General features: G+C 46.1%; 1 protein-coding gene across 1 annotated transcript in view; it reads left to right on the top strand.

Moving 5' to 3' along the window:
- Positions 1-533: 533 nt before the first annotated feature.
- Positions 534-25,228, top strand: part of MACROH2A2 (macroH2A.2 histone) — a 50,619-nt gene continuing 25,924 nt past the window's right edge. The window contains exons 1-2 of the mRNA XM_014862834.3: positions 534-1,037; positions 20,430-20,659. Of these exons, the coding sequence (XP_014718320.1) occupies positions 20,488-20,659 (172 nt within the window). The 5' untranslated portion in view covers positions 534-1,037; positions 20,430-20,487. The remainder of the gene's footprint in view (positions 1,038-20,429; positions 20,660-25,228) is intronic.

Here is a 25,228-nt window from a genome sequence, read left to right on the forward strand (position 1 = left end):
AGCAAGTTAGCATTTCCCACTAAAATAAATTCTTTTGACACTCCCCACCTACCCAACCCCCCAGCCATGGAGCTCTGGCCAACATGGCCAGCTCCAAAGGACAGCACTGGCTTCCAGTAGGAACAGAACAACTACTAATGGCAACTGATTTTTGTCTACCATACCCCCATAAAAATATATTTTCTAGAAACTAATAAAAATTGGTCCTTAATAGACTCTTGCTAATCTTAATACCCGCTGCGATATTACAAATTAACACAGTATAAAGCAATCAAATTAAAGATTATGTCCATGCACACAGTCTTACCCACCAAAGCATACATCTGCTATTCCAAATATTAGGAATTGCTGGATTCTAAATCGATCTTAATTTATAAAATGCCCACAGGCATGGATATAAATTCTCAGTTCTCGTAGCTGTGGCTACCTTATGCTACCGTGGTGGACATAAACGTTAATGTATTTGTTATTATTTGAGGACCCAAGACGATCGAAGGTGGCATTTTTCGCTTTCACCTTCTAAGGCTCTCCCCAGAACTGCCCGATGAACGCCCACGCCGCCTTCTTCCACCAAAGGTGGATCCTGCTAACAGGAGCCTGGATCGTAACCAGAGCCTCTGTCCTCAGGTCTGGAGAAAACCTCATTTTAGCAAGAGGCCCTCGGCACATCCAGCAGATCCGCCAGCTGCGCGGAGGCCGCGCGGCTTCATCTTTAATGCTCCTGAAGGACAATAGCTCATCGAGCCCCACCGAAAGCCCCGGACCCGTCGCGGAGCCTGGGCTGGCGGGGGATGAGGCCGAGCGACTCCTCCTAGAGGTGGTTATGTGGAGAAGGAGCAATCCCTTCTCCCTCCTCCTCCTCCCCCCGCTACTATCCGCGGCCCGGAGAACTGCCGCTTGCCGCCATTGACACGCACAGATAGAACCCAAAGAAAGGCAAAGAGTCCTGCCCGGCACCGGCGCCGCGCGGGCCGAACCTGCGCCCGGGGAGCGGCGCGCAGAGGGACGGGCGCCCGGAGCAGGCGGCGCAGCACCAGGTGAGCCCGCCATGGCGATGGCATTATTGTTCAGGGGCTTCGGGGTCTGGAAACAAAACGCGCTGCTAGGGCAGTGCAGGGGCCGGAGAGAACCCCCTGCCTCTCTCCGCCACCCAGCCCCCGCGGGCGCACCCCGAATAGTCGACCCTCTCCGCAAAAAAGAAAAACAAAAATTAAGAAATCAAGCTGCCCAACTTGCTTCCTCGGAAAATAAAGGGGGGTGGGGGGGGAGAGAATTGCTAAAGAAGCGGTAAAATTCCTGCGGTCGGCGAGGAGCCAGGGGCATCTCGGGCGATGAGGAAGGGAGGTGGAGGGATGCCGGGTCCAGCAGCGGGCCCCGGGCGAGGCTGGACCCGGAGGAAGCGCAGGGCTCCTGGGGATGCGGAGTTTGAGGCGCAGAAGAGGGAGGAGGAAGGAGCCCCGCCGCCGAGGGGGACTGGTCCGGGGGCGGTGGGCTGCGCTGGGGCCCAGGGAGCCCGGGCAGGGCCGCTCGGGGGCCTCCGAGGGTGCCCGCCCGAGTTGGGCGCCGGCTGCTCCAGGCTGACAATGGAAAGGGCGCAGAGGCGCCGGGCGGAAGAAACCGGGGTCCAGGGGCGGGCCGCGCCAGGAAGGTCAGGCCGGGGACGCGGGGCGGCGGGGACCAGCACGGGGGGCTGCTGCGCGGCGGGCCGGGCGCCGCGGGCGGCCGTGAGCCCCGGGCCGACGGGGAGGAGGGCTCGGGGCCGGGCACTCCCCTCCGGTTCCCTTTCCGGGGCGCCCAGTGCCGACGCGCGCTGCGCTTTCCCCGGGAAATGGCGGCCCCTCCGCGGCTCGCTGGACAGCCCAGGGTTCCCGCTTTGCGCGGGAAAAAAAAAATAATAAGAAGGAAAGGGGGAATAAAAGTAAAGTGGCTGCGATGCAGGAAAGGGCTGCGCCGGGCGCCAGACGCTGTGCGAATCACGTTTGGGGCGCGGCGGGCGGGGACCAGCCCTGCCTCCCCGGGCGCCCAGCCCGCTCCGCCCGAGCACCCTAGTTCCAGCCTCGCCCGCCTCCTAAATCGCGCCCGTGAGTGTCTTTCCCCGCCTTTCCTCGTGGGGGCGCCCTCCGCTCCTGCCCTCTTTGTTCCGCACGACAACGGCCCCAGGGGCTTTAAGCCCGCCAAGGCCCGAATGCGCCTCCTTCTCCAGGAGTTTCCAGTCTTTGATTGTCCCTGTTGGTTAGTGGGCCACCGCGGGCATGATTTAGGCCCGGTCACTGCCGGAATTTATCGGCAAGGGGCCCAGGTGGCTGAAGGGCTGAAAGGAGGAGAGAAGAAATGGGCCGAGAAAGGAAAGCGCGGGTCCCTGTGTGTTTGAGGGGTGCGGTGGAATCACGGCCCCGCCGCCCTGGTTGTAAAGGCAGCTTTGGTGTTCCATCAGCGCTGGGGAACCGAGGGATCAGTCCAGCCTCTGTCCAGCTCCGAGGAATTCAAACCAGGGCGGGGGTCTAAGCGCCCTAGACCTCAGGAGCCCATTCCCCTAGGAGCAATCAAGCCACCATAGCAAATGGTTTCCTCACTTTCCTCATTTGTGTTTGTGTCTAAATACAATTGGACCCTCACTGGGCCGCGCAGTTGCTATTGAAACGGTTCAATAAGTGAGAGAAAAAGGAACATTATTAAGAGCAAAAATGTGTCATCGTTATGTTGTTTCTTATTTAGGACCAGTTCCTTTGTGAAACACAAATTAAGCTACACCTAATTCTCAATTCGTTCATCTTTAACTAAAAATTGTCTCATCCCTTTGGAAAACTCCTATTTTCAAATAATGTTCAGAGCACCAAGATTTGGAACCACGCTCATGGATTTTTAGAAATGCTTTAGCCCAAGATTATCGTATAAATAAATATAGACACCGCCTGGAGGAAAAGTTTATCTTGAATCGCATAATTCACACCTTTAAAACCTCTCTTTTCTGTATCCTAATTTCCTTTAAAAATATGCCCTGTTCTCCACTCGTTTTTCCTACCCTGCCACATCTTCTCCTCACCTGGGTCCATTTATCGCCATGCTTTAGACATTATTAATGGTTTTCTCTATTTCAAAACTCTATAAAAGAATTTACCTCCTTGGATCCAGAACGTTCCAAAGATTCTGACCTTACTCCCTCACCATTCCATCTCTGTCTAGCTCCCAGGGATTGTGAGGCGCCTCTAGCCTGCTGTTTCCCAGTGGGTGGGACACCCTGCTAGCTATTGTCTGAGACCACCAGGTCTGTTTTCACTGCCTCCTGCCCTAAACCAGGAGGGAATCCTGTCTTAGGCAACTTGAAGGATGTCTGTAACTTGTTCCATGGGAGGGAAGTGCAAAAATTCAACCAACTTTCTTTTTTAAAAATTTTTTTTAATTTATTTTTTTACTGAGGTAACATTGGTTTATAACATTATATACATTTCGAGTTTACATCATTCTGTGTTGACTTTTGTAGAGACTACATTGTGTTCAGCACCAAATGTCTAGTTGCCATCCATGACCATACAAATGTGCCCCTTTACCCCTTTCACCCTCCCCCCAACCCCCTTCCTCTCTGGTAACCACCAATCTGTTGTCTGTATCTATCTGTTTGTTTGTTGTTGTTGTTTATCTTCCACATATGAGTAAAATCATATGATATTTGGCTTTCTCCATCTGACTTATTTCACTTAGCATAGTACCCTCAAGTTCCATCCGTGTTGTCGCAAATGGCAAAATTTCATCTTTTTTATGGCTGAGTAGTATTCCATGTGTATGTATCACATCTTCTTTATCCATTTATCCTTTGATGGGCACTTAACTTGTTTCCAAGTCTTGGCTATTGTGAATAACGCTGCAACAAACATAGGGGTGTATATATCTTTTCAAGTTAGTGTTTTCATGTTCTTTGGATAAATACCCAGAAGGGGAATAGCAGGCTCATATGGTAGTTCCATTTTTGATTTTTTGAGGAGTCTCTATACTGTTTTCCAGAGTGGCTACACCAGTTTGCATTCCCACCAGCTGTGTATGAGATTCCCTTTTCTCCACATCCTCTCCCACACTTGTTATTTCTTGTCTTTTTAAGACTAGCCATTCTGAAAGTGTGAGGTGATATCTCATTGTAGTTTTGATTTGCGTTTCTCTAATAATTACTGATGTTGAACATCTTTTCACACGCCTGTTGGCCACCTGTATATCTTCTTTGGAAAAATGTCTATTCAGATCCTCAGCCCATTTTTCACTTGGGTTGTTTGTTTTCAACTGACTTTCTTAAGAATGTTTTTCATTCTGAAGAAATAACGTCAAAGTTAGATGCAATCTCGGTAAATGCTTTGGAAAGGTGTGGATTGTTCAGAGATGCGCAAAGAACTTATGGTTAGAGACCATTCAACAACCATTCATTGAACACCTACCAGATGCGGGAGGGGATGCAGACATGAGGAGGTCGTGGGCCCTGCTCCCAGAGCACTTACAGACCCAAGCCTAAGAGATGAAATATATACGCGCCTAAAACAGAGTAAAAAGTGATTAATATGGGCAAGCTAGTGGGAAATGGGTACTTTCATGTACTGCTGACAGGTGTGTAAATTGGTGTAGTCAATTTGGAGGGCCGTTTGGCACTGTTAAAATCAATAATGTGCACATTGTGTAACCCAGCCATTCCATTTCTTGATATGTGTCCTAGAAAAGCGGGCACAGGAGTGCACAAGTTATGTATTTCCCTTCCATGGCAGAGTTTTGGTAGTTCTGAAATTGAAAACATCAAATGGCCATCAACAGAGAATGGCTAAATAAACTCTGGTAAATCTATCTTCTGGAAAATCAGGCAACAGTTAAAAAGAATGGAGTCTGTATATATTGAGATAGAAAGCTCACCCAGACATGTTATTAATGAAAAAAAAAACCAAATTGTAGAATAATAATACTGTATAGTACCATTTATGTAAAAACAAAATAAAGCTGCATTTCCATAAGTGGAAATGCATACATAAATAGATAGGGAAGGTATAGAACAAAACACCCACTGGAAGACAAGAATTGTAGGAATTGGCAAGGGGGCGTTTAGTCATATCATTATTCGTACCCATCCATAACCATTGTTATAGTAATTGAAATTTTACCATATGAATTAATTAACGTAAAGCTTGGCTAACTAAATACAATTAACAATTTAAAAGTGATTGACAGTGTGTAATAAAAGTCACAAATAGGGGCCGGCCCTATGGTGTACCGGTAAAGTTCAGGCGCTCCACCTCGGTGGCCTGGGGTTCAAAGGTTCGGATCCCAGGCTCAGACCTGAACACTGCTCATAGATCCATGCTGTGGCGGCATCCTCCATACAAAATAGAGGAAGATGGGCACAGATGTTAGCTCAGCAACAATCTTCCTCAAGCAAAAAGAGGAAGATTGGCAAGAGATGTCAGCGCAGGGCCAATCTGCCTCACCAGAATAAAAAAGTCACAAATAAAATGCTACAACAATTTTTTAAGAGAAAAGAGAATTCTAGGATGGAAGGGAGGGATTGGGGCAGACTGCATAGAGAATGTAGTAGGATTTGGAGGAAAAGGGGAAAAGGGACAAGGCAGGGAGAGGAAGCCTGGCGCAAACACAGAGCTCTAGCCAGCTCTTCCCCTTTCTTAATAAGATTGTGTCAACTCCCTTGCAAGGCTGAGTCCTGGCCCACCCTGCCACAGTTCAGGTTAAGGAGTGAACTGAAGGAATAGTTCACAGTCTCTTCCATCTCTAGGATTCTATGAATACCTTAAATTAGACTTGGGAAGAAAAAAAATGAATAGGAGAGAATGGGAGTTCTTTTTTTCTTTTGAGTAAGATTAGCCCTAAGCTAACTACTGCCAGTCCCCCTCTGTTTTTTTTAGCTGAGGAAGCCTGGCCCTGAGCTAACATCAGTGCCCATCTTCCTCTAGTTTATATGTGGGATGCCTACCGCAGCATGGTGTGCCAAGTGGTGCCATGTCCACATCCGGGATTCAAACCGGTGAACCCTGGGCTGCTGGGAAGCAGGACATGTGCACTTAACCACTGTGCCACTGGGCCGGCCCCGAGAATGTGAGTTCTAACAATGGTATTGGAAGGTGGTATTTTAAAGGATGGGGGATTTTTTCTCTCCTGGATGCACACTGGGATGTGTATTGGGAATTAAGCTGGAGGGAAGGATAAGTGTTGAGAAGATAATTCATTTCCCCAAAAAAATCACAAAAGGAACCCCAAACTGCTGTTGAAATAAATATTTAAGGCTGGTTTCATTTATTCATTCACTCATTTAAGGAATATTTACTGAACATCAATTGTGTATGTAAGTGCCATGGGGGATGAAGCATGTGACAGACAGAGTGTAGAAGAAACAGCCCCAGACAGGGGCTCTAGAAGTGGGGTAGGGGCTGGTCCTACGTCTGCTCTCACACAGACTGTGTGGCCATGGACCCGTCGTTTCATGACCTCCACCCCTCCCATGCCACACCTTTTATTGTGGCTAAAATTAGGAGGGGTGACTAAGTGATTATTACTTCAGGCCCTTTCAATCTAAGATTATGATTTTGTGAAATCCTTTGATTCTAACATTGTGATGATTGTGAATTCCCAGGCAGATGGAATTTGGGGAATATGGGATTAGACTCGGAGGGGCCCAGGCTTGGGAAAAACCAAAGTGTTCGGTGTCATGAAAGTTCTCAGTAGATTACGTGGCTCTCAGAGTTTTCCCAGGGTTAAAATTTCATTACCATCCCTTTACACCAGCTCCTAAGATCAGTGAGGGAAATAGAAAGATGTTACTGGGTTTTAAGCTTCACGTTACCATACACACATCATCAAGCACTATGGTGTTATGGTACACTCATGCAACACATAACAACATTTTGGTCAATGACTGATCAATATACAACGGTGGTCCCATAAGATGAGCACCATACAGCCTAGGTGTGTAAGAGGCTATACCATCTAGGTTGATGTAAGTACACTGATGTTTGCACAATGACGAAATTGCCTAATGACGGGTTTCTCAGAATGTTTGATTGACAAATGACTGTGGTTGCTTTTGAAATGGAGGGACAACGTTAGCCTGCATTCTATGAAAATAATTCTCCAAAACTGTTTCCTTTCTGGAAATAGTCATAATAGCTAACGTTTGTTAAATGCCTACTACCTGCCAGGTCCTGTTGCAAGTACTTTTTATGTATTAACTCATTTAATTCTCACAACAGCCCTATAGGTAGGTACTATAACTACACCCAATTTATAGAAAAGAAAAGAGAGGTTAAGAACATGCCCAGGTCGCACAACTAGACGGTGTGGAGTTAGGACTCCAGCCCAGGCACCCCCACTTCACAGCCCTGTATCCTTACATCCGTGTGCTGAAAACAAGGAGCTGCCAGCATTCCAACGATTCTCAGATTATGTCCATTAATATTAGTATACGCAGATTTTTATTTTGACTCCTTTTTTGCCTCACTATTTTATCTATGTCAAATGAAAGATAAAGAGCATCAGATTGAGCCACATAACACTGTACTTTAAACTGTCTTGTCAGAAGTATTAAATAAGATAAATTTGGTGGTTTCTCTGAAGCCCTCGCTGTTCATTTATCCATCTCACCATCCATCATACTTTGCCCGATTTATTTGACTGGCATTGCCAATTTGGACTTGGAATGGAGTGAGTAATTCAAGTCAGAATTCTCGTGCTTTGACAGGAACGTGTGTGGAAATATGTGTAGGACCACCAGCTCAGGACGGGAATGTTTACTTCAGCTGACTCTGTGATGTCAGAAGAATTAGCTATAGCGACCATATTGTTTACAACGACCAAACTGTGCCACATGGTCTGACCAAAGATTTGGGGGTTGTTTCTGGATATGAGAGGCAGTCCTGATGATATAGTTTAGATGCCTAAATTTGGGATATTTCCATGACAACAAGACAAAAATATAACAAAATAAAATCAAACTTATCCTGGAAAACCCAGGCCCTGTATTTACTGCCCTGGCACTACTAATGGTATGTACACAGGATTATGTAGCTTGTATTTTGTGCTGCCTTCACTGTTCAGTAAAACCATTAAAATTAAATAGTGGTGGTAGACTATGAAAAGGTAAATTCCAGTAGCTTATACAGTACACAACATAAACTTTTAGATCAGACGATAATTCACTGGCTTCCTCACCAGAGTGCTAGACTTCCAGATTGATTAGTCTTCCAGAATTTCAGTGAGGCGGTAATCAACTCCAGTGTTGGCCCCTTACTACTAAAATGGATTTTCACCTCGGCTGTTTTTTAGTGAATAGCGTAGATCATTGTCTTGGGGTGGAGAAGAGGCAGCCCCGCAAGCTAAGTAAAGCAGATCTTTTCAGGTCCTGTTTTTGCTTCCTGTGGTTGTCATGGGTGATGAAATAGTGACTTCAAAGGAAAGATCACCTGGATGTGACTTAATTCTACCCAGTTGTTCCATCTCCATGAACGTAAGTAACAGACGGGGGTCAGAAGGAGTGACGTTTTTGGCATCTTCGTAGAATAGTAGCTAGCATCTTTCAGGTTAGAAAGGACGTCAGAGGTCATCTGGTGCAATGGTTCTCAGGTGAGCTCCACAGAGCCCAGAGTTCCTCAGAGGCCCAGGGCCAGAAAGGTGGGAACCAAGCCATGGAGGTTCCCAGGCACCTCCCCATTCCACCCAGCACAGCTCCCCTTCCTTCTGTTTATTTTATTTATTAGAGCTCCTGAAAGGTTTTATTTGAGCAAATGGGAGGTTATGAAAAATCAACTGATTTGCCTACAGGCCACAGCTGATCAGTGCAGAACTGGAGCCCACCCCACACACTCTGGTCTACTGCACTTTCCATTCTACCTCCATGATGCCCCCTGGAGGTCTAGCTGGTTCCACCCACAGATAGAATGACACTATGGCTGGTGGTTGCCTTTGCCTGGTGCAGCTGATAAAATAGGCCAGGGCCCAGGGGCTATGGGGGACCCACACAGCCATGACCAGGGAGCTACACTGCCTGTCCCCAGCATAGAATACTACAACTGAAGCCACAGCCCCCCAGCCGCTTGTCCCCATAGTACAACCACTGCCTGAGGACTGACGGAAAGGAAAACAGGGTAGGGAGGAGCAGGCAGGGGAAAGGATGGAGAAAGAGGGGTTCCTGGGCAGCTGCCTCTGCTTAGAGCAGTCTCTTTTAGCTTTGAGAGCCCACAGCTGGTGCCAGCTATGTACTCAGTTGCCCAGCAGACATGGGTGTCTCGGGAAGCCCCTGGTGGGTCAGGCAACACCAGGGGCTGCAGCCCACCTGCTGTCTGGTATTGGTACACTCACTCCCCCGACAAAGGGAGCTCCCCCATCCCCTCACTCCCACCTAAGGAGCTTGTCTTGGCTCAGACAAAGCCAGTCCCCTGCTCAGAGAAGCAAGACAGGCGGCTGTTTATAACCATAAACCTCACTACCAATTTGAAACTATTAGATTTTGAGGAAACAGGACAGCTTGCCCACTGTTTCTGTTTGTCACTTCTTAAAAAGCAAGATGAGAGACCAGACTAGACCCAGTAAAGGGTTTTGTTTTTGTTTTGTTTTCCATGAATAAATAGATTCAGGAAGGCAAATGGGTTCATTTTCTCCTGGCATGCATTACTCAGATTGACAGAGAAACTGAAGTTATTTTTATTCATCCATTTACATTCATTTCTTGTCCAACTGGTACCATAGGTGGTACCATATTTATATTCGAAATAACATGTGCTTAATAACAAAGAAGCAAAATATATATCAACAACTTGTACTTTCAACCTTAGCTCAGGTTCAACAAAGACAACAAAACATGTTCGAAGTCACCGTGTGCTGCAGTAGGAGCAGATACCCTAGACCCACTCCCTGTCCGCCCCCATCCCGGGCCCTGCTCCCCTCCAGAGGGCCCAGAGGCCAGGCAGTCTCTGCCTCTGAATTACAAAGAGCGTGCTGGCAGCTGAGCTTCCCGATACATTATTCCAGGACATGACTTGAAATACTTTTTAAAAAGAGAATGATTTGTAATCCAATAGTGTAATTTAAATAAATTGGGTTAATGCTTGGTTATAACCTTCATGGTTGGTTAATTTGGTTAATTTGATCCCTGTGTCATTTTGATGAAATTCCACTTGATATAGCTCTTTACATTATAAATTGTTAATGTACTTTAACATATATGACGATAAAATTATTGACTATTCTCATTCACTTAAAGGTGGCCTTGGAAGAAAATGGTTTGGAAAGTATTACTCGTGCAATAATGATTTGCCCTTGGAGTTCATAAATGGAAGTGTAATAGAGCAAGTGATTTAGCTAGTATTACTGAAAATGGTTTTTACAGCTACAAAATAATACTAACAAACTATTATTATTGTAATGCAGTACTTAGGGTAACACACCAAAATATATTAGAATTCTGTTAGGTGTGAGGCTGTCTAAGAGATTTTTTTATGCCCTTTAAAAATATATTTCTACATATAGTCAATATGTTTATATTGAATTCCCTTATGTCCTACCTAGTTTTATTTCCTCTCATTTTATTCTCCCAAAGGATAGTTTTGAACTGACAGAGTAAAGATGCTTCTTTGCAGTGTCTACTTCGTTGTTTCATAAATATTTACAATATAAAATATTCTGAAGCACAGTCCTTCAGATTAGGGAAATATCACGGGGACTAAAATTGAATAAATTGAATAAATTTCAGCAATTTTAAAACAGTACACGAAACCATTAGGGGATGATGTTATGAATTTCATGTTCATGAACATTTCAGAAAACAGTATTTAGAGTTTTTTTTAAATTCATTTCCATCATTACAAATCTATAAGACCTCTTATTTCTAGATTTAAAATAAGATATCTATGGCAGCATTTTGATTTGTATACTTTTGAGGAGAATGATCTCAAATGAGTACTTTAAAGTAAGCTGTCTTGTAATTCCAGATCCTTTGTCAGGGTTCATCGGCCCAACCAAACCTCACCCGTGACACACTGGCCTGTAATTATTGCTCCCAGTCTCTGATGACTGACTGCTCTCTCTTTTTAAGAGCCACTTTGCAGAAGCTTGACTGCAGAGAAATGGTCATTTAACTCAGGATTGCTGGTGGCTTCTAACGGACCATCTTGCTGGTGGCTAGTTTACCATGTTCCTCATCAGTTTACATATAATAAAAATTTCAAGAAGTTGTTTGAAGCATGAAATAATGGTTTACTCTATCAGCTATTTACGCTTGACAAAGAACTTATTTGAATTAAAGGGAAATTTTGGTCTAAAGAAACCAGGCTCTCTTGTCTTTTCATGAAGCTGTCAGTGTATTAAGTAAAGTTTACTGTTTCTTACCAAAAGCAGTTCATTCAATATGGGCAAATGCTTAGGATTCTTCCTTTATTTCCTCTCCTCCCTTCTGGGATTACAGCATAATTTTAAATATTGTTTATAGAATCAGGCAAATACAGACACACTGAATTTTATTCTATTATATTAATGTCTTATATAATCTCTTGGTAGGAAATTTTATACTCTTCAATTATCTCAGGACCAGTTCGTTTCCAACAGCTCACCTGGTGGTGGAGTGATCTAACTTTTTCAGTCTGACATTATCACTCAATTATAAACCAGTGGAGCTTTTCCTCCTTACCAACACACTCATTTCTAGGCTAATTCCAAAATTATGTTTGTTAAGATGTTGAATTAAAATGACATTTTCAGTTTCCAGTTCAAAATGATGGGCTTGAGCCCTTGTAATTTTCTTCTCTAGAGCCCACAGAAATCATGGTCAAGAAGCACAAAGAAGGGACTGGCCCCGTGGCCAAGTGCTTAAGTTCGCGTGCTCTGCTTTGGCGGCCCAGGGTTTCACCGGTTCAGATCCTGGGCGCGGACACGGCATCGCTCATCAGGCCATGCTGAGGTGGCGTCCCACATGCCACAACTGGAAGGGCCTACAACTAGAATATACAACTGTGTACTTGGGGGTTTTGGGGAGAAGAAAAAAAAAAGAAAAGAGGAAGATTGGGCAAGAGATGTTAGCTCAGGGCCCATCTTTCAAAAAAAAAGAACTACAAAGAAAGTCAACAATTAACAGCAAAGGGGCGGGTGCTGGTGTTGGTCATCAGATGGGAGATTTCAGCAAATTTCTGGAAGACTGAAAGTACGTGGGACCAGGGGCACAGTGTCACATGGAAAGCCTCAGTAAAAGCAGGAGGGAGCTGCCCTGGAGGTGGACAGAGGAGAAATGGGGTGTCATTGAAGGTCTGTCTCCAAAACAGCCAGGTGAACTAGCCTCTTGCCCTCCCCTACTTCTGGTAGAGTTTCTGGCAATCTGGCATTTATCCTCCAAACTAACAATCTGAGGTTTCCTCTCTAAAGAAATCAAACAACTACAGGGCAAGTCTAGAATTTCTAGGAATAAAATAAATAAATAAAATACAGCTCCCTCATTCTGGCATTTGGGGGCTCTCACTTCCTACCTGGGCACTCTCAGGTGATGCCTGCTAACTGGTGAGATCTACGCATGCGCCCAAACAGATCCCAAACAGGAACCATGCCTTCCAAACCGTAGTGGAGGAAAGCTTTCCTATCCGCTTGTAACATCAGCCTTGTCTTTCATTCTTAACTATAAATGTATGACCAAAGATCACCAAGCATTTAAGGAAAGCCAAGAGAAAGATAAAAATAAATAAATAGGACAACTGACTGGATCAAACAATTTAGAGAACAGAAGATAATGTAAACACATCCTGACAAGTTTCAGAGAGATTTGAAGCCATGGTGCATTCATGAAAGAACAGGGTGCTATGAAAAAGGAACAGTCAGAGAACAAGGGCAAGCTCTTGGAAATTAATGATAGGATTGCCAAAATTAGATACTGAAAGAACGGAAAAAATAAGAAGGAAAGGATAAGAGACTTGGAGGAGATCAACACCTGGTCCACAGGCCTCCCAGTAAGCGACAAGTAGAGAGAGGGGTGGAGAAATAAAGAAACAGGAGGACATAATCACATACGTAAGAGAAAAGAATTCCTGGAGTTAGGAAAGACGCTAGCCCTCAGGTTGAACAGGCTTATCACCAAGTGTTGAGCAGGATGACCGGGGTAGGGGAGGACCCACACTGGACACATCCTTGTGAAATTTTAGAACATAAAGAGAAAAATCTAAAAGCTTGGAGGGTGGTGGCACCAAACTTCTCTGTAACTCTCGATGCTGAAAATGATGGATCAATGGCTGCAAAATGTTGAAGCAAAATGATTTTGATGCTAAAAATTATTTACCCACTAAACGATAATCCAAAGATCATTCAATAAAGACTGTTCCATTTGTGTAAGAAAACAAAGTTTACATCTCTGTACTGTCTCGGAAGAATGACCAGGAAAACAAGGGAAAAAGCCAAGAAAGAAGTCGAGGGGTCAGGGACGAGCCGGGAATGCAGTCCCAGGCCGACCGCTGGGTAAAACCATCCTTCCAAATGGAGCCCGAGGTCAGAGGGTGCAGCATAAATGTCTCTGGGAAGAAAGTGGCCCCTGCAAAGAGCAACATTGCATGTGTGAGAAGCTGGGTGATTTTTAGGATATAGTAAAGGCCCATTTCTCTTTTATCAACAAGAACAAAGGAAATTCAGCCAATCCTTGTTATTCGTGGATTCCGTATTTACAAATTCACCTACTCACTAAAATTTATTTGTAACCCCAAAGTCAATACTCATGGCGCTTTTGTGGTCATTCAAGAACATGCAGAGAGCAGGAAAAATAATTGAGTCACCCACTGCACACCAGACCCAGCTGAGGTCAAACTAGACCACGCTCAGCCTTTCTGTTTCATCTCTCACGCTGTAAGCTAGTGTCCTTTTCATGGTCTATTTAGTGCCACATTCTCACGTTTTTGTGCTTTCTGTTGGTGATTTCTCTGTTTCAAATGGCCCCCAAGTGTAGTGCTGAAGTGCTGTCTAGTGTTCTAAGCACAAGAAAGCTGCGAGATGCCTTCTGGAGAAAATGCATGTGTTGGATAAGGGTCATTCAGGCAGGAGTGAAAGTGCTGTGTGCTGCAAGTTCAATGGTAATGAATCAACAGTAACATTAAACAAGGTGTCTTTAAACAGAAACACACACAAAACAAGGTTGTGTGTTGGTCTGCTGATGAAGAAGCTGTGACCGGAGCCTGGCGCACCCTAACCCCGTTAACCCGAGGAGCGGGGCAGCACCCCTGTCCCGGGCTCCAGGGTCCCGGCTGCTTTACAGAACAGAACTGCTGCTGGGAAGAAGTGACTGTAATCAGTAACTCGGGGGTGGGAGGGGGGGCTAGACAAGAAAGACGTGATCCACATGCTGAGCCAAGTAAAATGTGGAATGATTTTGAACAACTCGTTTTCAGAACAAAGAGAATCCACTTCTTATTAAGACGTACGGGTCCTAGCGTTGGACCACAGTGAAGGAATGTGAGGCTAGCACCCACTCGACTCTGAAGGGAACGGTATTTACAAAGTCTTGATCCTATAGATGCTGCTTGTAGGCATTTAATTTTCAAAATAAACCTAGAGACAAAATGAAGATTTCACTGTAATTACAGAACAAAATATAAACTTTATGGGGCCAGCCCAGTGGCATAGTGGTTGAGTTCCTGCGCTCTGCTTCGGCAGCCTGGGGTTCAATGGTTCAGATCCTGGATGCAGACCTACATGCCGCTCATCAAGCCACGCTGTAGCGGCATCCCATGTACAAAATAGAGGAAGACTGGCACAGATATTAGCTCAGGGCCAATCTTCCTCACCAAAAAAAAGTATATAAATATATATATAGAAATAAAATATAAGTAAAATAAATATATGTAAACATTATGAATCAGGACAATGGAAAGTAAGGAAGACAAAGGTGGAAATGAGATGATAAAGTAGGGAGGAGAGGACCAGGGAAAGGTTGGGCGCGCACATCCTCATCTTATATACCAGTGACTCGAGAGATGATCCCTAAAGTCGGTCGAGTCAGAAATAGAGATTGAAGTAAATTGTTTAAAGGCTCCAAGGCAATCAGTGGAGGAAATGAAAATGAAAATATGCTGTCAACAGTTGGAAAGGGGAGGATAAAAGTGAGTTGAGTTCTCATCCTTCTGACACAGGCATTGATAGACACCGTCTAAAAGTGAAATAAATCGAGAAGTAGAGGTATAAATGATAGCAGTTTGGGAGGTAACCGCCAGAACTGAAGTTAAACGTTGTTACGTGGAGTCGCCTCTGGCCGTGAGCTGGGAGTAGGAAGAGTGGAGTGGGAGACTGTTGCTTTTCATTTTATGCATTTCTTTACTTTTGGCTTTATTTTACTATGTGCAAGTATTTCTTGGATTTCAAGACATAATGAACGCAAAGTTTTAAATAACTCCTTTAACTTCTTTATTTTCCTTGTTTCAGGGTGACCTTGAGCATGTCAGAATTATCTGTTTCAGCTTGTTGGTGGGCGGCCCTAACAGAGAAGTCCCCAGGCTTTCTCACTTCACAGAGAACTTAGTGTCTGGGTCATTTTTTTCTTGGAGCCCCTAGGCCAGAAGAAATCCCTATCAGCTCCATTTATTAAGGGGTCAGGTTCAAACAACTTAAGTATTTATGTCCTAACAATTTAGTAGCTGTTTGAAAAAATATTAACGCATGAATTAGAAGAAAAAAAGAATATTTGTATCCCATTCTTAAATAACCACAATGAATTATAAATAGGATGTGTGCACCTGTTGGGCACTGCACAACTTCTCAAACCTTAGAATCAGATTGGACACCGCAACTCTCATTTTCTGTTCTACACTGATTTCCACCCGGCACTTGCTTTTTTAATCACAGCAACCGCCAAAAACTCAGCTTTGCAAAGGCAGGACATCATCAGAGGAAGACAGTGCAATCCACCGTGAACCACCGGAGAACCACTGTGGGCTGGTAGTTGTGGGGTCTGACAGAGGTCACATATCACTGTATTTCCCTTGAAAGCTTGAATATTCGCTGCTGTGTCCCAAGGTGCCTTGGCTCACAGTTTGAGAGCCGTGTCTCTAGCATCTGTTTGAAACTTTATTGTGGTCTGTCATGCAACTTCATTGGAAAATATTGGAAGATGGGGCAATGTATATTTCACAACATCTGATGTAGTTTCTTGTTCAATAATAAATGCTCCATAAATATTGCCTTTCATTGAATCTATGATGTCATAGATTGCAAGATGCATACTGATGTCTAGAGACAGTAAGATGTAAAAAAAAAGAAGAGTATCATAAAATCAATGAAATACAGTAGTTATTTGAATAGGCTGGTGTGAGTTTATTGCCCGTGTCTGAGTCAGTGCTGCAATTTAATATTTACCCTTGTGATATCTGTAAAATCTAATGCGTCGGTGTCCTGATAGGCTTAAAAATCAATCACAGAAATAAATCCTAGGACAAGAGAGTCTGAACAGGCCCTCTTGCCCGGCGCACACAAACCGGCTCTGTTCTCCCGACGCTGTGCTCTTGGAGGCGAGCGAGTGAGCAGGCAGCACAGCGTTCTCCCTCTTCTTGCCTGAGTTTTGAGTGTATAGTCCTGTCCCCACTGCTAACATGCTTCAAACTCTCCCGCTCACTCTGCGAATAATTACAAGACTTCATACCTTGGTTGTCCTTGGTCTCTCAGATATGAAAGGACAGGTATATCGCAGATCTGGGTTGGGTCTGGTCTGGTTCCCAGTTCCTCTTAAGTACCCCATGAGCAGCCTGGAGGCTGGGGCCGCCTGAGCATGGCCCCACGGTGCCTATAACCCTCCGCGAGCTTCCTCCAGCCATCTTTCTTCAAATGTGTAAACAAACGTAATGCACTCTAGTCCTTAAGCTTGGCCTAAGTAGAGCGAAATTTGTTTTAGAGCGGAAGGTAAATAAATGTAAACATTTAAGTATTAATCTGATGAAACACGTTTCCCATTGCAATAGTTCTTTTCTCCATCGATGAGTGGCCCCACACAGAGATTCACATTCCCAGGAAGTAGAGAAAACCCCTTTAAGTTTTTAACTCCTGACTTCCCAAGACTGGATAGAGTCCTGGGAAGGGTGGCCTGGAAAAGAAGGACGTTAGGGGTTATAACTGCTCCCCGCTCCAGACAGAGTCCAGCACAGGCTGCGGGGCAGGGGTGGTCTTTGGAAAGCAGGGTCTTCTCTGGAGGGTCTGAGGAGGCGCAGCCCTTCCTTCTGTCTGGGTTCCAGTAGGCCTGATGTGTCAGCTCCCCTCAGCCTCCTCTCTGCTTCCCCCGGGATTCCTGGATGGGGACTGATTCTTGCAACGTGCGCGGGCCTCCCAGCCCCTGGGGCCCAGGAGTTAGGTGTCCGTGGCTTAAAGCCAGCACAGTGTCTGAAAGATGGGTTCCCCAGGCACAGAGAGCTCTGCAGCCCTTTTGAAGCACATGCAGCAGTCTCTCACTTCGGCTTCCAATGGAATTGCGTCCCCCACTCTAAAGCCCTAACCTAGAGGAAAGTCTGGAAGCCAGAGAAAGTCTTGTGACAAAGTGCTGGGTGTGGGGTCGCCCCTCCCTCTTACAGTTTCAGCTGCTGTGTTTCTCCGTTTGATCTAACCCTGCTTTTCCTCCCTTGGCTAGTTTGTCTTCATGAATATTTTAGGCGTCAATCCCCTAAAGTCTCCTGTTTTCCTGCTACTGACAGTCCTAATTTCCAATTTTTAGGGCAATTTGTGACTTCTCTTGGCTGATATGGGAAAGTCCCTAGGTTGCTTTATCCTGCACACCTAGGCATTCCCTGGGTGTTTTTGTTTGAGAAAAATGGGGGACGGGGGGATGGAGGGGGCCTGCCCTTGTGGCCTTTGTGCTCTGTGCTCTCTCTGACAGTGGGAAAGATCGTGACCATCCAGTACACACCCTATCCACCAGGGATGTCCACCCTGTGATGGGCTTTTCAGGTGGTTTCCTTGGCAACCAGACCTACTAATCTTCCCCATCCCCTCGCTTACCAGTCACTGAAAAAAGCACATAATTGGCTTAGTGGAGTCACCATACTAAGACATCGTTATGAACCGGCTCGTAACTCTTTAGAACTCATTTCCTAAAGGGACTAAGCTGCTTTTCCAAAACCATTTGAAAGTGCATTTCACAAAAATTGGAATGTTAAAGACCAGAGGACCTTCAAGATCAAGTAGTCACCTCCCTGTTTTACAGATGAGGCCTGCGCAGATGACATGTGGAGCCCACATAGCTAGTTATGTAGAAGTGGGACCATGTCCAGGCTTCCTGCTCTGAATCCCAGGCTCTTTCCATTATGGCGGGAGCCACCTCAGTTCTGAACACCGCTACCGGCTAGCGGACCTGTGCGGCGGAGCTCTCTCTGAGGACAGGGGCCATTTCACATTGCTTTATGTGTCCCTGTCCCCTGGGACGGTGATGACCAACAGCAGGTGCTCCAGACATTCACTGATGCCTGCCCTAAGTTTCCTGAACATAAATTGATGGTTGTACCCCTCATATGCCGTCACTTGCTCCCTCCAAGAGAGATATCTGTAAATAGATTTATGAGTGTTAGCAGCGGAAGCGCGGAAAATATGAAAGTTCTAAAAGTGGTGATACTGTTTTATCCTTGTGCCTTACTGTGAAAGAGATAATATCCTAAGGCTATTTGCTCATCTTTGCTTGTACTTAACTTTGATGAATACCTACATCTTTTAGTGGCAAAACGACACAACATAGGAGCACAGTAAGTGTGTAAGAGCATTTAAAAATAGTGTATGTGAAGCATGTAATAAAATGCCTCCAATTTGCATCATTCTCCTCCGGTATGAGAATGGGGTTTGTTGCTAATTCTGTAGTTTTTATATAAAACTCCTCAGTCATAACGGAGCAATCAGATACTTTAAAATTGAGCTCTATGTTCATTCTTCCATCCAGATTAAATAAATCCCAGTTTTGTATTTTTCCTGTTAGCCATGCAGTCATTTAGCACTTTCTTCCATCATCGTTTCAGCCACTTTCTTAGATGTCTTCATTGCCATCTTGGCGGTGTGTAGGCTGACCTAGCCAAAATTTGAGAGGACCACCTCAACATATACAACCAATTTCAATTTATTTTCGACTTTCTCATTTTCCATCCCCAAAGGAAAATGGCCACTGAGAATGACGTTGCCCCTGGGGCAAACAGCCTTGATGCATTCACGAGTTTCCTGGAAATGTTCTGTTTCCTTTTCTTTGCTCCTGCATGTTAACTCTTTGATATTTGCTTTTACTTATTCTGGATTATCTTCCGTTTTTTGGTCACAGGACTCCCTCAAGCAACAGGTTAAGCTCTATTACAATTCTCTGAATTAGTTTTCGCCTTACAAAGACTTTTTCAGAAGTATATAATTATTTTGTCTTTGCATGAAAGATAGCTTCCTGAAATAACAATGAATTATGTACACATCCCTTGGTGCATTGTACTGAGGTCACCTCTTCAAGCTGATTCTGAAGTGTCTCCCCAGCTCAGCCTGGATCCCCCACTCCAAGGAGCCGAGGCATGGGCTGCATTATAGCTTTGAATTTGCTATGTTTGGTTCCTCTGCATCAGCATATTCAATAAAATTGCCGCTTCTGGCATGTTTTTGTGTTTAAGAATGCTACATTACTGGAGAATTTAAAAGGGTGTTTCCATCTGAGAAGTGCACACCAGCTCTGAGTTGCTGGTCAGAGCTAAGCATTGTCAGAGGCGTGGCCAGATTGACTAAGTACTGTATTAAAATAGGCAGAAGCAAAGCCGGGCAGAGGAGCTGGATGAGTTTTCTGGTTGCTGCTGTGGCGGATTACCTTCAAATTTGGTGGCTTAAAACAATACACATTTATTCTCATACACATAGTTCTCAATACACATAGTTCCCGAGGTCAGAGGTGGAAAATCAGTTTCTCTGGACTAAGGGGAAAGTGTTGGCAGGCCTGGTTCCACCTGGAGACTGAGGGGAGAATCCATTTCCTTCTGTCATCTCTCTTACTACTCCCTCCGATTTCCTGCCGCCCCCTTAATAAGGACCTTGCAATGGCATCAGGCCCACCCGAATGACCCAGGATGATCTCCTCATCTCAAGATCCTTAACTTAACCGCATCTGCAAAATCCCTTTGTCACAGAAGCCAACATATGCACAGGTTCTGGGGATGACATCCTGGACAACTTTGGGGGCCATTATTCAGCTGACTTGGGAACTGTGATCTCGCTCTCCAGTGACAGTTTCTTTGGCCCCTCCTGTGGAGGTTGGGCTGGCTTGATGATGTGGGGAGGAGTTTATGGGTGGGCCTGCTGATGCCCTGCCCCCTACCTGCACTGCCCTGCGGTGGCAGCCAGGTCTCAGCTGCCTCCACTGGGCTGCCAGGCGTGTCACACGGTGCCCTAGGGCCACGCCACTGTTCCCAAGATGTTTGCCAGCCACCCTTCCTCAATGTGCCTTCCTTCCTTTTCAGCACGAGTTAGTGCCGGGAGGCCACTGTGTCAGCAAGCTGAGAGGGAAACTGAGGCAAGATGTCAGGCCGGAGCGGGAAGAAGAAAATGTCCAAGCTGTCCCGTTCAGCCAGGGCTGGTGTCATCTTCCCCGTTGGAAGACTGATGCGTTACCTGAAGAAGGGGACGTTCAAGTACCGGATCAGCGTGGGTGCTCCCGTCTACATGGCGGCAGTCATCGAGTACCTGGCAGGTAAGGTGCACCCACGGGGCAGGACCCCCCTCCCGGCCCCCAGCCTCCCCTTGGCGCCTCTCGCGCAGGCTGGGAGGGATGCTCTCATTCACCCTGTGGCCGTCTCGGGGCTGCTGTGGGCCATAACAGGGTTTCGGCTTGCCTGCTTGACTAAAATCAGTTTCTGCAGGCTTTAGGGGAGGGAAAGGGGCATGAAGACAGACCATCAGCATGGAAGGAAGAGAATTCCCAAGAAAGTGGTCCTTCTAGACCAGCCCCGAAAAAGATGTGTCCTGCTTTAAGCAAAGGCAACATGTAAAAATCCAGGTTCCTGCAGAAACTACAGGGAGGGCGGGGGCTCGCTATTCATCTTGTAACGGGGGGTCTTCACTTGACTTCAAGGTCCTCACTAAACATCGGTTCTCCCGGTGTATTAAACTAGGACTCAGTGTCCGTAAATAACACTGACCTGAGCATCTGAAGCCTCTTCAGTGGTTCCGTGAAGCCTATACAATAACATTCTAATTTTGCTCTCCTTTCCGGAGGTGGTTACTGTCTACAGCCGATACATAGGAAATAGTTTTCCATATTGGCTGTTAAAATTATTTTTTCCTAAAAGATGAGATTTTTGCTCTGTGGTCTTTGTATATTTGAGTGGCTTTCTATTTAGCTTTTTTGTTGTTGTCCTCTTATGTCACAGTTAAACAGAAACCAAACTTCACAATTTCAAGGATGCTTTTTAAAAATATATATATACATATATAAAATATATGAAAATAAAGATAGATATATATAAATAAGTGTGATTAGTTCCTTGACGGGTCGTTTTAGCCATGAGCAACAATGTCTGACTTTGCCCGAGGTTAACCAGTCCCTCAGACGCCCAGGTTAGCTCGCTCGGGAAGTCCACGGGTAAAAAGCAAACCTCCCCACACTGTCGCCCCGGGAAGCCGAGCCCCTACAGCCGCAGCATGGAAACCCCTGGGCACAGCAGGGCTGGACCCAGCTTCTGCCCCAGGTCTCTCTTCCCCTCCTGCTTCTCCCTCAAGAGCAATCCTTCCTCCTCTTTGGATGCTCGGTCCTGCTCTGACGTCTTGGTGCCCAAGCACTGTCACTGATAAAGGGTTTACCTTGATCCGCTCGCAGAAGCCTTCTCCCCCGGAGCTTCCATCACGCAGACCTCAGCATCTTGAGCCTTTCTCTTCTTGTAAATGAAAGACTTGTTCCTGGGCTAAAAGTGTCTCGAGAGAACCTTTAGGGGGTTGGAGAGAAGGGCTGGAGGGTCCTGAAGGTCGATGCAGTCAAGCGTGACAGAGCAGTGCTTTTCCACTCTGGGGATGTTGTTGGCAAGGGGTTGGAGCTGAGACTGCATTTCTTTCCTTTTTTTCTTTTTTTTCTTTCTTTTTTGTTTTTTTTTGGTGAGGGAGATTGGCTCTGAGCTAACATCGGTTGCCAATCTTCCTCTTTTTGCTTGAGGAAGATTGTCGCTGAACTAACAGCTGTGGCAGTCTTTTTCTATTTTGTACTTGGGACGCCACCACAGTGTGGCTTAATGAGTGGGGCATAAGTCTGTGCCCGGGATCGGAACCTGTGAACCCCCCAGCCACCGAAGTGGAGTGCGAGAACTTAACCACTCCACCACTGGGCTGGCGCCCTGACTCTGCATGTCTTAATGCACTCCTAAGGTGATTCTGAGGCCTCTGCTCCAGGAGCCACCAAAAGGAAAAAGATTGTAGCCACTCTTTTAGCAGCAGGCCTGAAGGCTTGGGGAAGACTTGTTTAAAATGCAGGCTCCTGGCTGCACACTCCCCACCCTACCCCCCAGGATCTGATCCACTGGGTCTGGGGTGGGATCCAAGAATCTGATAGAAAAAGCTCTCCGCTCAGGGAGGGAGAGGAAGGACTTTGAGAGGGGTGCATGAAGCTTTAAGACAATCTGTGAGATCCTATCACCCACTGAAACTGGAGGACCCTGAGTCATGGAGGGATCCCGCCTCCAGGTGGGGAGCTGGGTTCCCTGCAGTGCTGCGGCCCCGAGCCATGCGCTTCCTGCTGCGCTGCCCATTGTGATGTCTGTATAATCAAAAAATTAAGTACTTTCTGTGCGTCCACCTGGCAAAAGTCTAAACTTCGAGTATAATAGAACAAACTTTGGCCTTTTGAATCACTGGCATCTCTGTTAGTCTTTGGTTCAGATAAAAGTTAGGGCTGGCCTCTTCGCCAAGTGGTTAGTTTCACGAGCTCCGCTTCAGTGGCCCAGGGTTTCACCAGTTCTGATCCTGGGCACAGACATGGCAGCACTCATCAAGCCATACTGAGGTGGCGTCCCACATAGCACAACTAGAAGGACCCACAACTAAAATATACAACTATGTACTGGGGGGCTTTGGGGAGAAGAAAAAAGAAAAAAAAAGATTAGCAATAGGTGTTAGCTCAGCTGCCAATCTTAAAAAAAAAAGTTAACATTTTCCTATTCATTCGTTCAACAAATATTTGTTAGACGTCTACATGTCAGTGCACACAGGAAGTCTTATATGACTTTTAATTTATCTGGGATTAAAGCCACCAGACCCCATAGCAATGCATACTCTAGCCTGAACGTCACCCTCTGGACTCTGAGCCAGCACATCTTTAAAAATTTATAGTATCTCCCAAAGTAGAAGATCACCCCACTTTTCAAATTGATCTCTCATAATCCTCCATTCACTCAGCGAGCCTTTACTGAACACCTGCTGTATGCCAGGTGTTGTTCTAGATGCTGAGGATACGGCAGAGACCAAGACAGACAGGAGTCCCTGCCCTGGGACATGGTGCATTCTGGAGGGGAAAAACAGCAAAAAATAAGTGTATATGGCACACATCAGAGGGTGATGAGTGCCAGGGGACACACAGCAGGAAAGGAGAGAGGTGTTCCGGGAAGGGGGAGGTGAGGGGTTGTAAATAGAGCCGTCAGATAAGGTCCCCCGCCAGGGGCGGCACGTGAAGGAGGCAGGGAGCGGCAGGGGCTGTCGGGGCAGAGCTCCAGGCGATGGGAGGGCAGAGCTGGGAGTGCTGGGGGAGCTTCAGAGGGCCCAGAGGGCAGGAGCTGAGGGGGCTTGGACTGTAAATGAGGCCCGAGGGAGAATGGGCTGGTGGGGATAAGAGCTTGAGAAGGGAGCTCTGGAGGGTTCTGAACAGAGGCGAAAGTGAGCTGACCCTGGGGAGAGAGCAGAAGCCTGGAAAGCAGCAAGAAGCTGATGGGGACATCTGATGAGAGCCATGTGGTTGGGGAGTGGGCAGTGAAAGGACCGAGAAGTGGTCAGAGTACTGGTATATTTTGAAGGCAAAGCCAACAGGGTTTGCTGAGAGGTTGGACCTGAAATAGAAGAGAGGATGAGCACCTGGAAGGATGCTGTTGCCAATAATACTCTTTCCCCTGGTCCAGTCCCAGCATCCAGCATCGTCCTGGGTCAAACGGGGAAGGTGAAGCTGGTCTTCTGAGGCCCAGGCCTGTCTTCTCTGTGTCCCTTCCTTCCCATCTTTTGTGCTTTGTCTCCTCTCCAGACTCAGGCTGGAGTTGAGTGCACAGGTTTAGATGTCAGTTTAAATCTGGTTTATCAATTTACCAGCTCTGTTACTTTGGGTTGATTCCTGAACCTCTCTGAGCTTCAAGTGTTTCCAGAGCTAGCTCATTTAACTCCATTACATAAGCCGATGTGAGTAAAATGCCTGGTGCATAGGATGCACTTAATAAATGGCAGTTCTTCTCCTCTCCCTTCTATTAAGAGCTGGTGAAATCATTCAGGGCAAAGTATAATGACTAATTCCGTTAAGATGTTGTATTTTTGAGATGTATTTACATTTTAATAAGACAAGGAGTTTTAAGCCAAAAATGAATCATTATTAGTGGAATTGCAGGTCATTGTTGAGTAAGTAAAAGGGGGATTTTTGTTAGGGTTTTTTTGGAGGGGGCACTGATCCATTTTGTTAGGAAAGGGGTTCCAAGTGTGAAAGCCTCCTGTTGACACAAGTACCGACCGAGACCCTCCTTTGGATCAGGCCTTGAAGACAGGTGGAAGACAGACGACACGGTCTGTCCCTGCAGGGCAGACGAGCGCTCAACACTGCACGATAAGATGACATGCGCGTTGAGCGGGGACGTCAGAGGAGCTTGGGGAAATCGGGGGGCGGCTGCCTCTTACCAAGCAGGGGTGTTAGGACCTAAACCAGGTTCTCAACCATGGTTCTCAAGTTGAGGGATTTAACATCCTGATGCCTAGGTCTGACCCCCGGAGATTCTGGGGTGTGTTCTGCCATCAAGATCTTTTAAATCTCCCCAGACGATTCTGATGGTGGCCAGGGCAGGGAATCCGTAGGAATTAACTAGATTTATTTGGAGTGTTGAACTAGGGAGAGATTGTCAGGTTGGAGAGGAACAAGGGTGAAGGCCTGGAGTCTAGCGGAAGCATGTGGCTCCTGCCAGAAACTGGAGGAAGGTCATGCACCTGGAGCAGAGCTGGGAAATGGGAGGGGGAGAGAGACGAGACGAGGGCCTGGGCAGGCAGGTCCTTGGGGACCGTGATGAGAGTGTGCACATTTCGCACACACGCC

This window comes from Equus asinus, chromosome 2 (assembly GCF_041296235.1).
Source record: "Equus asinus isolate D_3611 breed Donkey chromosome 2, EquAss-T2T_v2, whole genome shotgun sequence".
Taxonomy (NCBI): domain Eukaryota; kingdom Metazoa; phylum Chordata; class Mammalia; order Perissodactyla; family Equidae; genus Equus; species Equus asinus.